This window comes from Scylla paramamosain, chromosome 43, assembly GCF_035594125.1.
Source record: "Scylla paramamosain isolate STU-SP2022 chromosome 43, ASM3559412v1, whole genome shotgun sequence".
Classification (NCBI taxonomy): domain Eukaryota; kingdom Metazoa; phylum Arthropoda; class Malacostraca; order Decapoda; family Portunidae; genus Scylla; species Scylla paramamosain.
Window position 1 is genome coordinate 6747184 of NC_087193.1, and position 14691 is coordinate 6761874.

General features: G+C 38.5%; 2 protein-coding genes across 2 annotated transcripts in view; one reads left to right on the top strand and one right to left on the bottom strand.

Moving 5' to 3' along the window:
- Positions 1–3095, top strand: part of LOC135093520 (protein mago nashi homolog) — a 3352-nt gene extending 257 nt beyond the window's left edge. The window contains exons 2-4 of the mRNA XM_063992827.1: positions 792–850; positions 1624–1817; positions 2474–3095. Coding sequence (XP_063848897.1) covers positions 792–850; positions 1624–1817; positions 2474–2573 — 353 coding nt within the window. The 3' untranslated portion in view covers positions 2574–3095. The remainder of the gene's footprint in view (positions 1–791; positions 851–1623; positions 1818–2473) is intronic.
- A 523-nt stretch (positions 3096–3618) lies between these two features.
- LOC135093519 (cystinosin homolog) lies at positions 3619–14550 on the bottom strand. Its single transcript, XM_063992826.1, has 2 exons — positions 13429–14550; positions 3619–12089 (listed from the first exon to the last, which is right to left on the bottom strand). The coding sequence occupies exons 1-2, from the start codon at positions 14347–14349 to the stop codon at positions 11745–11747; spliced, it is 1266 nt and encodes a 421-aa protein (XP_063848896.1). The 5' UTR covers positions 14350–14550; the 3' UTR covers positions 3619–11744.
- Between the last annotated feature and the right edge of the window lie 141 nt (positions 14551–14691).

The following is a 14691-nucleotide window of genomic DNA, read 5'->3' on the forward strand; positions in this document are numbered from 1 at the left end:
GTGATGTTTTAGGCATATGGGGTGTTGTTTTAGGCCTATATAATACTGTTTTTTGGGTTATTTTTGTGTTTTGATGTGTTTGTAAAGGAAGTGCCTGGATGTTCGTTAGGTTAGGTTATGTTTATGTTAGGTAAATAAAAATACTGGTGTTGTTTTAGGCATATGGAGGGTGTTTGTGTTGTTTGTTTTTGTGGTTTCTATTTCTTTTAGGTGTGAGTGTCAGGTTGGGTCAGGTCAGGTTGGGTCAGGTCAGGTTGGGTCAGGTCAGGTCAGGGGTGTGGCTTCCTTATTATTAGGTGCATATTAGGTTGCTAATTGCTGCTAGCAATAAAAATCATGGTTTAATAAATAAGTAAATAAATAAATGAAATATTGATATCCACTAGAAAAAAAAGTTATTTTAAATTTGTAGAGGATGTTAGTGATAGCAGTCCTTAGTTGAAATAATTTAAGGAAAAGAATAAGTTAGATTGTCATATTTCTAATGAAGTTTTTAACCCTTTCACTGTGACACAAAGCAATTGGCAGCAGCAGAAGCAATGCGTGAAGTCTTTATTAACATCTGCAAGAAAGTTAGCAATGAAAAAAGAGTATATTTTGCAATTTCTTCCCAGTTCGAAGATTGTATGTGGCTGAAGAACAAGTAAAGATGTCTCAGAGTGATTGGTCATTAGAGAAAGGTGTACCAAATGACAGTCAAAGGGTTAATGTGTGTCATAATAGTAATTCCAACTAGTAGTTAGATGAGGTGAAGTCTTTGAAGCTGTACTAATGATCCAAATGATCCACAGGTAAACTCCGCTATGCCAACAACTCCAACTACAAGAATGACGTCATGATCCGCAAGGAGGTGAGATGCTCCTCTCCACTGGTTGTGTTAGTGCTCCTCTCTTCTGGTTTTGTCAGTGCTTCAAGTGGAAGAGAGAAGCTGTGTAGAAGTAAAGTAACATAATTTATCACTTATATCTTTGGTCATTGCTAAGACACAATTAAAAAAAATAAATAAAAATAATAATAATAATAATAATAATGATGAAAATATATAACTTACTACCTATTTCCCCAATTATTCTTAAGCCACAGTAGTACTGTACAAGAAGTAACATAAAACTTACCCTCTCCTGTCCTGCCATTATTGTGACACCTTACAGCCAATTAATTATTCATAAGCCACTAAATTAAATAAAAAAATAAAAGACCCATAACACACCCTCTGTGCTAGTAAGCAAAACCTAAATAAAAAAGGAAATAGATAACTCTCCCTCTCTTCCCCCAAAAAGATAGTAAGCCGCAATTAGATATAAAGAAAGACCCATAAACTCTCCCTTGCTAAATAAAAAAAATAATTATAAAAGGAAATAAAAAAAAAACTTGCTCTCTCTGCCAGTAAGCCACAACTAAATAAAAGAGAAATAGAGACATAACTCTCCCTCTCTTCTCCCAAAAGCCAGTAAGCCACAATTAAATATAAAGAAATATAAACTCACCCTCTCTAAATAGAAAAAATAAATAAATAAAAAAGAAAAAGATGTAACTCTCCCTCTCTTCCTCCTAAAAGCCAGTAAGCCACAGTTAAATATAAAGAAAAACCATAAACTGACTCTTTCCCCCACCCCCGGCCAGGCTTACTGCCATCGCTGCGTCATGGAGGAGCTGAAGAGAATCATTGACGACTCGGAGATCATGCAGGAGGACGACTCTTCATGGCCGCAGCCTGACCGGGTGGGGCGGCAGGAGCTGGAGATTGTGATTGGTGACGAACACATCTCCTTCACCACCTCCAAGATTGGCTCCCTTGTTGACGTCAATAGCTCCAGGTGGGTTGGTGGTGGTGGTGGTGGTGGTGGTGGTGGTTCGTCTTCCCTTTCATTTTTATTCTTTTGTCTCTTTCTTTTGTTATTCCTTTTCTTCTTTTTCTCTTCTTTTATCTTGCTTTTTCTTGTTTTTTTTCCTCTTCTGTTTTCCTTTCATCATCTTCCTTTTCCTTTTCTTCTTTTACCTTGTCTTCTTTTATTGTTATTCCTTTTTTTCTTTTCCTCTTTATTTTACCTTATCTTTTCTTATTGCAGTTCCTTCTCTCTTTTACCTTGTTCTTTTTTTTTCTATTCCTTTCAATTGTTATTCCTTTTCCTTTTTTCTTCCTTTCCTTCTTTTACCTTGTCTTTCTTATTATTATTCCTTTCCCTTCTCTTTTCTTTCCTATCCTGATTCATTTTTGCATTTTTTTCTTATTTTTATCATGTTATAATTTCTTGTTTTTTACTAGGTTTTTGTTTATATGATATGCAGATTCACCATGTTCTATTTACTCATCATTCTCTCCTATCACCATTTGTCACTTTTTTCCATCACTGTCTCCTATCACATTCACTCATCATTCTCTCATCACAATCCTCCCATCACCATCTACCATATCCTCTCATACCCTCCCATCACTTCCATCACACTTTCCCATTCTCTCCTACACCTTCAGGGATCCGGACGGCTTGAGGTGCTTCTACTACCTTGTGCAGGACCTCAAGTGTCTCGTCTTCTCCCTTATCGGCTTACATTTCAAGATTAAGCCTATCTAAGCTCACCGAGGCAGCCCAGGGGAGTGTGTGTGGGTCTGTCGGGGTCTGGTTGTAGGGCACCATAATAACAGGTGCCTTTATTTAGGGTTAGGATTGTGAGTGGATGTTTTGGAGGGTTTCAAGGTGGTGGTTTAACTGTGGACTGTGTTGACTCTGTTGTGTTGCCCTTGTGCCTGTTTCTCTGATTATGTTGATGGTTTTCTTTACTATAAACATTCTGGTTGTGCTGTTTGGTTATGACTGTTTCCTCCTTATTCTTGTCCTCCTCATCCTCTTCTATCTTTTTTTCTTCTCATTCTTTTCTTCTCCATCTCTTCTTTTTTTCGTCCTCCTCCTCCTTTCTTCCTCCCTCCCCTCTTTCCTCCCAGGCAGCCTCCCACGTCAGATCCCATGTTTGCCCCTATAAATATAAGTTTTCTCTTATTCTTTTTATCTATTATTGTAACTTTGTCACTTTTTCCACTTGCATTGTCATTCCTTGCCACTAGAAGACATGAAATAAAGTATGAATTTTCTCAGTAATACTAATTTTCTTTCCCTCACAGTGGTTACTTTCTTTCAATAATTATTTACATGCAGCTGTACATACAATGCAAGGATGTTTCTTATTCAAGTATGCAACATGAAGGCTGTTATACTTTATATTTACAACCTGAAACTTGGAAGGACACAACCCTGAAAGAAAGTGATTGGATAGAACAGCACACTGTGTCACCCTCATAAACAAACTGCCCGAGTAATTTTGGGGGATTTTCTTGTACGTATAGTTTCTCATCACGACTCGCACCTACTGGTAGTGTATAATTTCCTGTCAAGCCCTGGATGGTGGTCTGAAACTCACCTTTTATGGTCCTTTCACGAATACAGAAAAAAGTAGCAGGTCTTTTTTTTTATCAACTTCCTCAAAGGTAGAAAAAGTTACTTAGGCAATTTATTTATGAAAGTAATGATATATAAAGACGATATATAGATAAATGAACAGAGATGATCACTGTTCTAACCAAGACTTATCTCCAGCCACAGGATAAGAAAGGAGAACACTGCATTATCATTGTCCTAGTAAAGATATTCATATATATTCTGGCAATATAATGTACAGGATTCATAGGTACACTTCTCTCACTATTACTCAAATCCAGAGGGTCAGTCACCAGTCAAGCAACAAACACACTCCCTTCCTCTGTGCAGGACATACTAATCTCAAGTATGTTGTGCTGAGAATCAGTGGTCAGGTTTTGTCAGAGTGCTAGCTAAATGCGGAACTTCAAATTGAGGTCTGTAATCTTAAATGTTTTGTTTTTTGTTCATACTGGTTAATTTCAAAGGCCACAGAGATTATAAGTCAAGTTTTCATGGGTGCTTTTCCAGTAGATGGTACAGAATTACTCTTAACCCTTTCAGCACTACACACTTTCTAAGCTTCACAAAATTACCTATTATTTATTATGAAAGAAATAAATGGAGATATAATATTTGCTGATGAGTAGCAAGAGGTAATTTTTAATACCCTCATTACAACAAAATCACTTTAATATACCTTTGTAATGGTTGAGTGAAAGTGAGGTAATGTCATGGTACTCAAAGGGTTAAGTAATCACTAGAATCATGAAAATGCCCATGAAAACCCCGAATAACATACACCTAAGCTTAGTCAAAGTGTATAATCCTCATTAAACTATCACTCAAATGAAAAGACCCCTGAAATTAACTTCCAACATGAAAGTGTAGAATCATAAAAACATCCAACTTGAAAACACCAGTAACTTCCACTGTTGCCTGTTTGACCCTTTCACTGTTTTCTTTAATAATTAACCACTCTGGCACATCCTTGTTCTAAAGCCACCTCTAACATTATATTGGCTAGAAACCACAGAATGTACTCTTCTAATCCCTCTCGTTCTTGTAGATACTTATAAAAATCTCTTACATTGCTTTTGGTGTTAATTGTTGCATATCGTAGTGTAAAAGTTAATGTGGCCAAGACAATGCTGAGACACTTAAGTACACAGACTTGAGGGAAGCACAAAGCACAATGACAGAATGTTACTTGACTTCTGACCACTAGACAACACCACTCCTAATACAAACTAAGGCATAAGTACACAGCTTCAGCCTCCCTCCCACACACTATATCACTGAGCTAATCACCTACATCACCCAACACACAATCATCATTATCACATGTAAATTCCTGCTATGCGATTCTTTCCTATCTATGACAACAAATACAAATTCGCATGTATATTGTTTTTATACACATGCTCCCCTTTTGCTTCAACTTTTCTTCTTCTCAAATTAAAGTAGAAAATGTATAATGAGTAATAACACTGGTCTACATTTTGAAACACTTTGCTCTCTCTTTGGACTGTTTTCAAAGGCCACACAGATAGTTTGTCAGCTTCTCATGGGTGTTTTCTTTCCAGTTATGCAGAATCCTTGTTAAACTATCACTGCAATCATGGAAATGTCCTTGAAAACCCTAACAACTTCCACTAGAGCTTGTTGAACTATCACTGCAATCACGGAAACGTCCTTGAAAACCCTAACAACTTCCACTAGAGCCTGTTGAACTATCACAACCATGAAAATGCCCTTGAAAACCCCAGCAACTTCCACTGGAGCCAGTCAAGTTATTACCAGAATCATGAAAACACCCAACAACATCCACCAAAAGGCTATGAAACTGTCACCAGAATCATGAAGTCACTAGAAAACTCTAACAATATCCACTACAGCCTGTTAAAACAAGACATGATAGGGAGCTCTTGTTAGAGCATCACTGGAATCATGAAAACACCCTTGGAAACCCTGACAACTTCTACTGGGGCCTGTTCGAAAAGCAGACGAAAGAAGATAGAGAGAAGCTTATAAACACAATCCATAATTTTATGTTCCATTCACTCTGGTCAATACAATCTGGTATATACACACCTCTATATGATATAAACCCTTAATGCAACTAGCTAGGTAGTATTATGCATCTCAAAAGTATGAAATAAGTACAGTAAACCTTTGACATTTTGAAGATAGAAGAAAGGTTGGTCAGTCCAGAAGTTTATTCAATGGTTGTTACAGTCAGGTTATTCATCTAACCCAGGTTGTTATAAGGGTAAGGGGAGTCATAAGATTAGCTCATTTTATGCAGTGTTGTTAAAGTTCAATTCTAGTTAAGTTTCTTCTGGGTTGAGAAAACTGGTTATTATATTGAATAGTTGTTCATGAGTTGGTTTACCCTGGTTGTTATAAAGGAGGCTGTGATATTTATTCAAACAAATAATAAAATCTATTCCAGGTTGAGAAAATGAGTTTGTTATATATGCAGTAATTTGTGAGGCCCTTAATGCTTATTTTTGCCTCATAATCATCAAAACTGTTAGTTGCTAAATACCAGGGTTGCTTGATAGGGTTAAAGTGCTCATTAAATCACTATTCACTATGTCAAGGGTTTACTGTGTTGAGTACGTACAGATACCTCAATGGAAAAGACTCGGCATTGTGATTATCGAATGTACAAATATATCGGCACATTACAAGCTTCAGTGGGAAAGGCTGGGCTACGTGAGTGATGTCTTTCCCTATAACAGCCGGTGACAGATTGACAGAACCACAAAAGCTTGCATGAGAACTATATAAATCTTTGTCCATAACAGAGAAATTGAAGGAAGCATCACAGTTTTGCTAAGTTACTTCAATGAGGAATGGACAAAATGGGAACAATATAATCTTTCTGACAGCTGGTGACAGATTGATGGGACCATGACACCTCATTATTGTAAATTTTGTGACGACTGGACAAGATGAAAACAATATGAATCTGAAAGCCAGTGACACATTGAAGGAACCATGGCACCTTGTTATTGTCAGTTAGATGAGGGTTAAACAAAATAAGAACAATGTAAACCTTTCTGAGAGCCACTGACAAACTGAAGGGACCATTAAACCTTATTACTGTCAATTTCATAAGGACTGGACAAAACGAAAACTATATAAATCTTTCTGACAGCCAGTGACAGACTGAAGAGATGATTAAACCTTATTATTGTCACTGTAATGAGGACTGGACAAAAGGAGGACAGCATAAATCTTTCCAACAGCCAGTGACAAATTAAATAGACCTCCACACTTGCACACTTCCTTATTGTCACTTGAAACATTAAGTCATGCCTTTATTAAACTGTCATGACAAATAGAAGATAAGAAAGAACTACAGTTTTATCAACACTTCACCTACGCTTAAGATGAAAGTTAAAAATATGGCAACAAATCAAACCTTTCATTCACACACACACACACACACACACACACAAATAAATACCACAAACAAGAGATAGAACTCTCCTTAATTTGTTATATATGTGATTACTTCCATATGCGTGTATACCTGCCTATATCAATCTAAAGGGTATCAATAGGGTCGTATCTACATGGGAACTTGAGGCATAGGTCTATAAGAGATTTACAAGATATGCAGGATGTGATATGCTTGGCTTGTACTGCTAGGATGCAAGGTTAGGTTAGGTCAGGTTAGGTTAAGCTAGTGTTGGTTTGCTTAGGTTAGTGCTGTATCATTAGGGTATTGGGGTATTAGGGTAAGTAGTTAGTTTGGGTTTGTTAGGTTAGGTTATGTTAGGTTAGTGTTTGTTTAGGTCAGGTTAGTGCTGGTATGATTAGGTTTAGTTAAGTGAATATTTGCTGGGTTAGGTTAGGCTACATTAAGATACATTAGGTTAGGTTAAGCTAATGTTGGTTTGTGCTGGTACAATTAGGTTTGGTTAGGTGAGTATTTGGCTTTATAGGTTAGATAACATTCAGTTCAGTTAACATTGGGTAGGTTAGATTGGGTTTGCAGAGATTAGGTTACGTGTTGGTTTGGTTGGATCTGTGTTTGTTGCATTTGGTTAGGTTAGGTTAGGTTGAGCTTGCACTAATGTTATGTATTTGTCATGTTAGGTTTGCTTTTGGTTAATTTTGGTTATATTAAGTTAGCACTGTGTAGATCATGTTCAGTTTGCACTGATTAGGTAAGCTTGTTAGGCAGGGTTTGTATCAGTTAAGTCAGGTTAGTTAAGGCAAGGTTATGTTAATGTTAGCACAGGCAGGGTCAGGTCAGGTTAGGCAAGGTTAGATTGGGTTAGGCTGTGTTAAAGATCAGCACAGGTTAGCTTAGGTTAACAGCTCCATGTGTGATGAGAATTGTGACTAACTCCAACTAATTCCTATAAACATTTCCTGTGAAGTGCGGCAATCTGTGGCACTTCACCCCATAATATTTACAAATGTACATGAGTGAGGATTCTTCATTTACTTTCATTGTGTTATAGTATTTATTCACTAAGTTACTTGATAAAACTGAGCAGAACAACTAGCAAGATATATAAAGAGTGTGAACTTTGAAGTAACACAAGTAGCACTTTGAACAGAGGAGAGACAAGAAGTGCTATGCTCTGTACTAACAATATAATGATGGATTCCTCATAATACAATGATATGACACAGTTTCATCAGAAATGGCAATAATAATATAAAATGGCAAAAATAATGATGATAATACTAAAAAATAGGATGCTGAGTTTTGTAGCAAGTATAAAGAGAGAAATAAAAGTAAATAACATAATAAGGATTCCTGTTGTAATAAGGTGTTAGTTTCATCATAAACAACATCTAAGAAAGCAGAAATAATCTTAATAATACTTTGGCAAGGAATGTTATGGTGCGGTAAGTGTAAAGAGAGTGAAATATAAGTAAATAAACAATATGATAAAGATTTCTGATACAGTGAGGTGAAGATTGAACTTTCATTATAAAAACAATAACTACATAAAAATAATAAATTAATGATACAATAAAGCTTTCTGATAATGCGAGGTGGAGACTGAAACTTCTTGAATAACAATAATGCCATGAAAAAAAGTAATAAAATAAATTAATACTACAAATGCTAAATTAAGAAACACTACAGTAAGTACTAAGAATATAATGGAATATTGGTGATAATACTACAGTGAGGTGATACTTTGAATCTCATCATGTATAACACCTAAACAAAAAGAAAAAAAAAATCAATACTGAACTATGGAATGCAACATGTGCTCTGTGACACAAACACACAGAAATAATAACAAACAACTAATAAATGAAACAGCAGTCATGTCTCTACTATAAACAACAACATTTTAAAGCAGAAACAATAATACTAGACTGTGACATGAAGTGTGTGGCAGTGACTCTGGCAGGTGAGGATGGGATATGGTAACACTGATGCTCACTCACTCACTAATTTATGTGTTCCTGTCTTGCCTTGAAACATGCTGCAAGTTTATCTTATTCCTGCTGCCACTGACTAATTGATGCTTTTACTCACTAACTGGTCTAAATATTCTTATCTTGCCTTGATACATGCTGGAGATGTGCCTTACTCCCACTGCCACTGACTTGTGCTTTCACTCATTAGCCCCTCTTGCCTTCAAACTGCAGCAAATTTACTCTAATCCCAGGCTTCTAAGATTTAATAAGATACCAGACTGTATTTTAATTTTACTAATCAGGTACCTTATACAAAAGTTCTGGAGGAAATACATTAGTTTACCACACATTTCAAGATGCACAGCCCAATTAGTGAGTGACAGCATCATTCACAGGCAGAATTACTGTGTTCCCAGGTCCTCAGGTACCTTAATTCCTGCCACACACTTGCTGACACGTAAGTTCAATGCTGAGTCAGTAAATGCTATGCTAGTCACACCCAAGGCAGCTGAGGTCACTTGTCACAGCTCCCCCGGTTATGTCAGACTCAAGGTACTTGGGGTCACTTGTCACAGCTCCCCTGGTCACGTCTCTGAGCAAGGAAGACCACACTGAGCACTGGATCCTCAGCTGTGCATTGCGACTAAATCAACACCAGTGGAAGCCTCAAGTGGTGGGATGGAATGCTTGGAAATACACATGTTAATCTTGGTCTTCTTACTTTCACTCTGTGCTCATATATGTATGCTTAGGTTTGGTTTGGTTTGGTTTGGTAAGGTTAGAATAGGTAATGTTAGGCTAGGTTGGATTAAGATTTGTTTAGGTTTGCTTAGGTTAGGTAGTCAATTGATGTTTCTGAAGTAAATATGATGTTACTTAACACTTTACAATCTGGCCTTACTTATTTTACTGACTAACCTCGCAACTTAATGTTAGGATTATGTAATGGTGGATCAGTGTATCGAGTCATGTTTCTGAGGTAATATAATGCCTTCCCACACTTAATAACATCCCAACTTTACTTATATCACCAGTTAAAAAAAGGAAAAAAAAAAAAAATTGCACAGCTTAAATCTTACCTATTCACTGCACTGATATAAAATTGGGTTAGTCTACCAAGTGGTGTCTGTAAAGTAAACCTAACACTACAAAACCTAATACTACCAAACACAACAACCTCCTGTTCTTACTTACAACAGTGCAGAATAAAACTGTAAATAGAAAGGTGATTACGTTAAGATACATTCCACCTGTCAGTTAATTAAAGCCCATACAGGTAATATCCTTGTGATAATACAGATGATTGAATGCAGTATTAAAATTTTGCTATTATGGCAGCTCTTTTTCTCTCTCTCTCTTTCTCACCTCACCTCAACTTTCATACTATTTTGACGTTTAATTATACTGTTATCAATTTGCATTTTGATTAGTTAGTCTGTCCCCTGCAATTTTAGCATTTTGATATCATAATTCATGTTTTTTTTATTCTCTCCCTCTCTAATATAATTTGCCTTAACTTTTTTTTTTAGGTTTGGTAGGTTAGGTAAGGTACGGTAAGGTAAACACACGCACACACACGCACACACACATTCAAAATTCACCCCCATTATATATCTTAATTCTCACCAAATAGCAACAACAACAAATAACAAGCAAACAAACAACACAACAATCCAAAGCCATCATTACTTGCAAAAAAGAAAGAAAAAATACACAAACCAATTGAAAAAAAAAAAAAAACAGATAGTTAGGTTTCATGATACACTTCACCAAACTTTCAGACTTTTCTAGATGGCAAAAAGAAAATAAGAAAAGAACAGGTACTATTATATATACCTCACTAGACTTCCAAACATTCTGAGACACAATGAAAAAAAAAAAAAAAATACAGGTCTCTTTATAGTCTTCACCAAACTTGAACAAAAACAAAAAACACACACGCAAAAAAAAAAAAAAATAATAATCTCATACATTTCACATACCTCACCAAACTTTCACTTTTTAGACATAACAATAAAAAAAAAGAATAATAATAAATAAAAATAACAATAATAATTCAGGTCTCATTATATTCCTCAGCAAGGTTCCGTAGATTCCCAGTGAGGCAAAACAAGTCAAGACAAGTAACTCAACACACACACAGCAATCTGAGTCAAAGTTCTAGACACATCTTTGGCTTGGAGACGAGTGACAAGACCAACAGCTACACTCCCTCTCCCTGTCTGAAACTAGGAATCCCAGATGGGGAGATGGGGAAACAGTAAGAGAGGGGGAAGAGGAAAAGGAAGATGAGTGAAAGAGAAACAGATGAAAAGGAAAGTGTGATGATAGAGGCTGAGAGTTGAAATAGAAAAAAAGAGAGAGAAAGAGAAAAGAACAAGGGGGATCAGTGTGAGGAAAATAGGAGAGAGGGAAGTGTCAAGGTGGAAGCTAAGTCAGATGAGATAAGAGAGAGAGAGAGAGAGAGAGAGAGAGAGAGAGAGAGAGAGAGAGAGAGAGAGAGAGAGAGAGAGAGAGAGAGAGAGAGAGAGAGAGAGAGAGAGAGAGAGAGAGAGAGGAAAGTTTACCAGAGGAGAATAACTCAGAGAGAAATAAAACTGATGAGAAAGATGAGACGAAACAAGGAATAAGACAACAAAGAAAAGGACGAGGTAAAAAACAAAGACAGCCAGGAAAACAAAGAAGAACAACAATAAAAAAAATGAAAAAAACAAGGAAAAGACAAGAAAAAACAAACTATGCCTGGTAACTTTTGAAAGACGATGCGAAGGAAGGAACAGATGACAAAGGGGAGACAGTGGAGGACGAAGATGGGAGGAGCGAGCTTTTGAAGGACGAGGAAAAGGTGGATGAGAGAAAAGAGGTCCTGAAGGATGACGAGGACAGGGAAGAGGACAAGGAGGAGGAGGAAGAGGGAGCAGCCGGGAGTCAATGGATGCTCCCTGTCGCTCCGTAATCCACTGAGGAAACGGACTCGGTTAAGGAGCTGCTGTGGGTCAACTGAGGGGAGGCCAAGAGGTTACCATGATAGCCACTGCCATCCCCATTTCCCCGGTACAGAACGTAATGCTGGATCATGAAGAAGATGTCAAAAACTACCGAAAAGAGACCCAGACCGAATTTGGTGGGGTCGCCGAAGATGGAGCTCCAGTCGTGGTAGTTGTATGCAAGGATGAACATTTGAGCGATGGACAGAGTGCCACCAGTGAAGTCCAGGAGGATGTTGCCAATGCTCCAGCCTGATGTGCTCTTTCGTTGGTAGTTGTAGTAAGCCTGTGGTGGAGAGATGAATGGAGAGTGAGAGAGACTGTAGTAAGCCTGTGGTGAGAGATGAATGAAGGGTAAGACTGTAGTAATATTGTAGTAAATGTATGCCTGTGGTGGATATGAATGAAGGGTGAGAGGGAAGGAGGAAGGGAGGAAACTGAGGGATTTACAAGGAGAAGATTAAGTTAGAGGAAGGAAATGTGAGAGATGTGAAGAAAGAAAGGAGAAAGGGAAGGAAAATGAGGGGTAGAATGGGAGGGACAAGGGAGTTAGAGAAGGGAAATAATAGAAATGGGATGAAGTAGAAGCGGAGGAGGTGGAATGTTAATAAAATGAGATTGAAAGAGAAAGAAGAGGAAGTTAGAGAGGAATAAGAGAACATGAAAGAAAGGGAAGAGGAAGAAAAATGAAAAAAAAGAAAAGAAGAGAAAAGAAGGATTAGAGAAATACAGAAATGAGAATATTATGAAGAAAGAACAGGGGAGTGAGAGAGTTAAACTAAACTTAAAGAAAGAGAAGAGAAGGAAAAGAAAGAATAAAAGAAAAAGCAAGAATAAAAATAGCATTAGGACAGACTGGTCAGAGATGCCTTGTGTCTCATCTTTAAAGTCTCATTAGTACACTCCCAGTCTATCTAGGTGAATATGTACAGAGGAGAAAGCAAGCCTGATCTTTTGCAGCCTCACTAATGTACTCTTCAGTCTATCTGGGTAAATGTGTACTGAAGGGAATGCAGATTACAAAGTACGCAAGAAAAGGAAGATAACCCAGTAAGTAAGCATGACAGTATGTGGTTGGAGAAAGATTAGAATGATTACAGATAAGGAGAGAGAGAGAGAGAGAGAGAGAGAGAGAGAGAGAGAGAGAGAGAGAGAGAGAGAGAGAGAGAGAGAGAGAGAGAGAGAGAGAGAGAGAGAGAGAGAGTAAAGTCAATCCTGTAAAACTATGATTAGGTAATGAATAGGTAAACAGAAAAATAAGTTTATAAAAAGAAACATGACATTACTCAATTACTGATAAACTCAATCCTATAAAAAAAAACGTGATTAGGTAATGAAAAGGTAAATACAAAAATAAGTTGATAACAGATCACAACATTATATCCTATCTCAGTCCTGTAAAAACACAACTTGGTAATGAAAAGATATATACAAGCATAAATCAATAAAAAAAATACAAAGAAAACTCAATCCTTTACAAAATACTATTAGATAATAAACAGGAAAATGCAAGAATAAAGTCATACACACCTGCAGAATAAACACACACATACAAGCACACACACACACACACACACACACACACACACACACACACACACACACACACACACACACTCACATACCTGCGGAATATACTTGATGAGGGTGATGAAGAGCTTCACGTAGGAGACATAGTAGAGGAAATCCAGCCACTGCACCACCACTGCTGCCCCCAGCACCACCATCACCCCTGTCACCAAGGCAATGGCCCCCAGAATCACCTTGGCAGTCTTGGACACGTGCTGGTCACCTCTCTCGTACATGCAGCACTGGAAGACTTGAATCATGCAGGCGGCAAAGGCGTGAATGGAGAAGATGACGTCGTTGAGCTGCACCGGGTTGACGCCATAAGGGTGCCGGTGAAAGTACTGGCTCTGTATGATGGGGCTCCAGTACAGGCAGATGTTGAACACGCTGTACATGAAGAATCCCACAACATTAAGTGAGAGGAAGTCAAAGTGGAAGCCAATGACACTTCTCCGTCTCCAGTTGCTGTATGTCTGCGGGTAGAACGACACAGACCAGGCCACAAAGTAGACCCAGCCCACCACATCACTGAAGTAGTCCAGCTCCTTGGAGTGAGACACGAACACACGCAAAAACGCACTGGACACATCAGTCATATTTGGCGGGGTAGCATTCACCACCAGGGTCGTGTGGCCAACTCCTGAGGGCTCCAGCGTGACAGCAAAGCTCTGATTATCACTCCCAGGGGTTAATGTAATGTTAGGCACCTCCTTCAGTATATTATCCCCTTCTAGGGTGAAAAACAGTGTTACATTCTCCAGCAACACTCCAGACTTGGAGAGAGTAACATTCTGAACACTGGTATACTGCAGAGTCACATCTTGAGTGTTGAATGTACACTTGCTGGCGTTAATTGCCCCTCCAATCATTACTTTCTCACCTGGAGAGCCCAAGGCCACAGGTGAGACCATCAGCAGAACACCTGTCACCAGGAAAACTACCACCAGGAAGTATTGCGCTGCGTACGTGGCTGCCATGGTGCTGAGGGACGTCCTGTGGCTCCTGTGTGTCCTGTGGGCGCTGCGGGGTGTGGGTGTGGGGTGCGTGCCGTGGTCCCAGCCCGCCGCACGCTCATACTGCAGCGACGTTCATGAAGGGAGAGAGAGGAGTGGTCCAGGTGTGCTGCCCCGCCCCACCCTGTCAGCTGATTCACGTAAACACTGCCGCTCGCTCTCTCCCTCCTGGCCCCGCCCCCTCTCCTCCTCTCCTCCTCCTGGTTAGGTCCCCATACTGCTACTACTACTACTACTACTACTGGTATATATCTGTTTCTGCCTCTCTCGTCACCTGGTGCTTGGCCTGGTTTAAATATTTTGAGC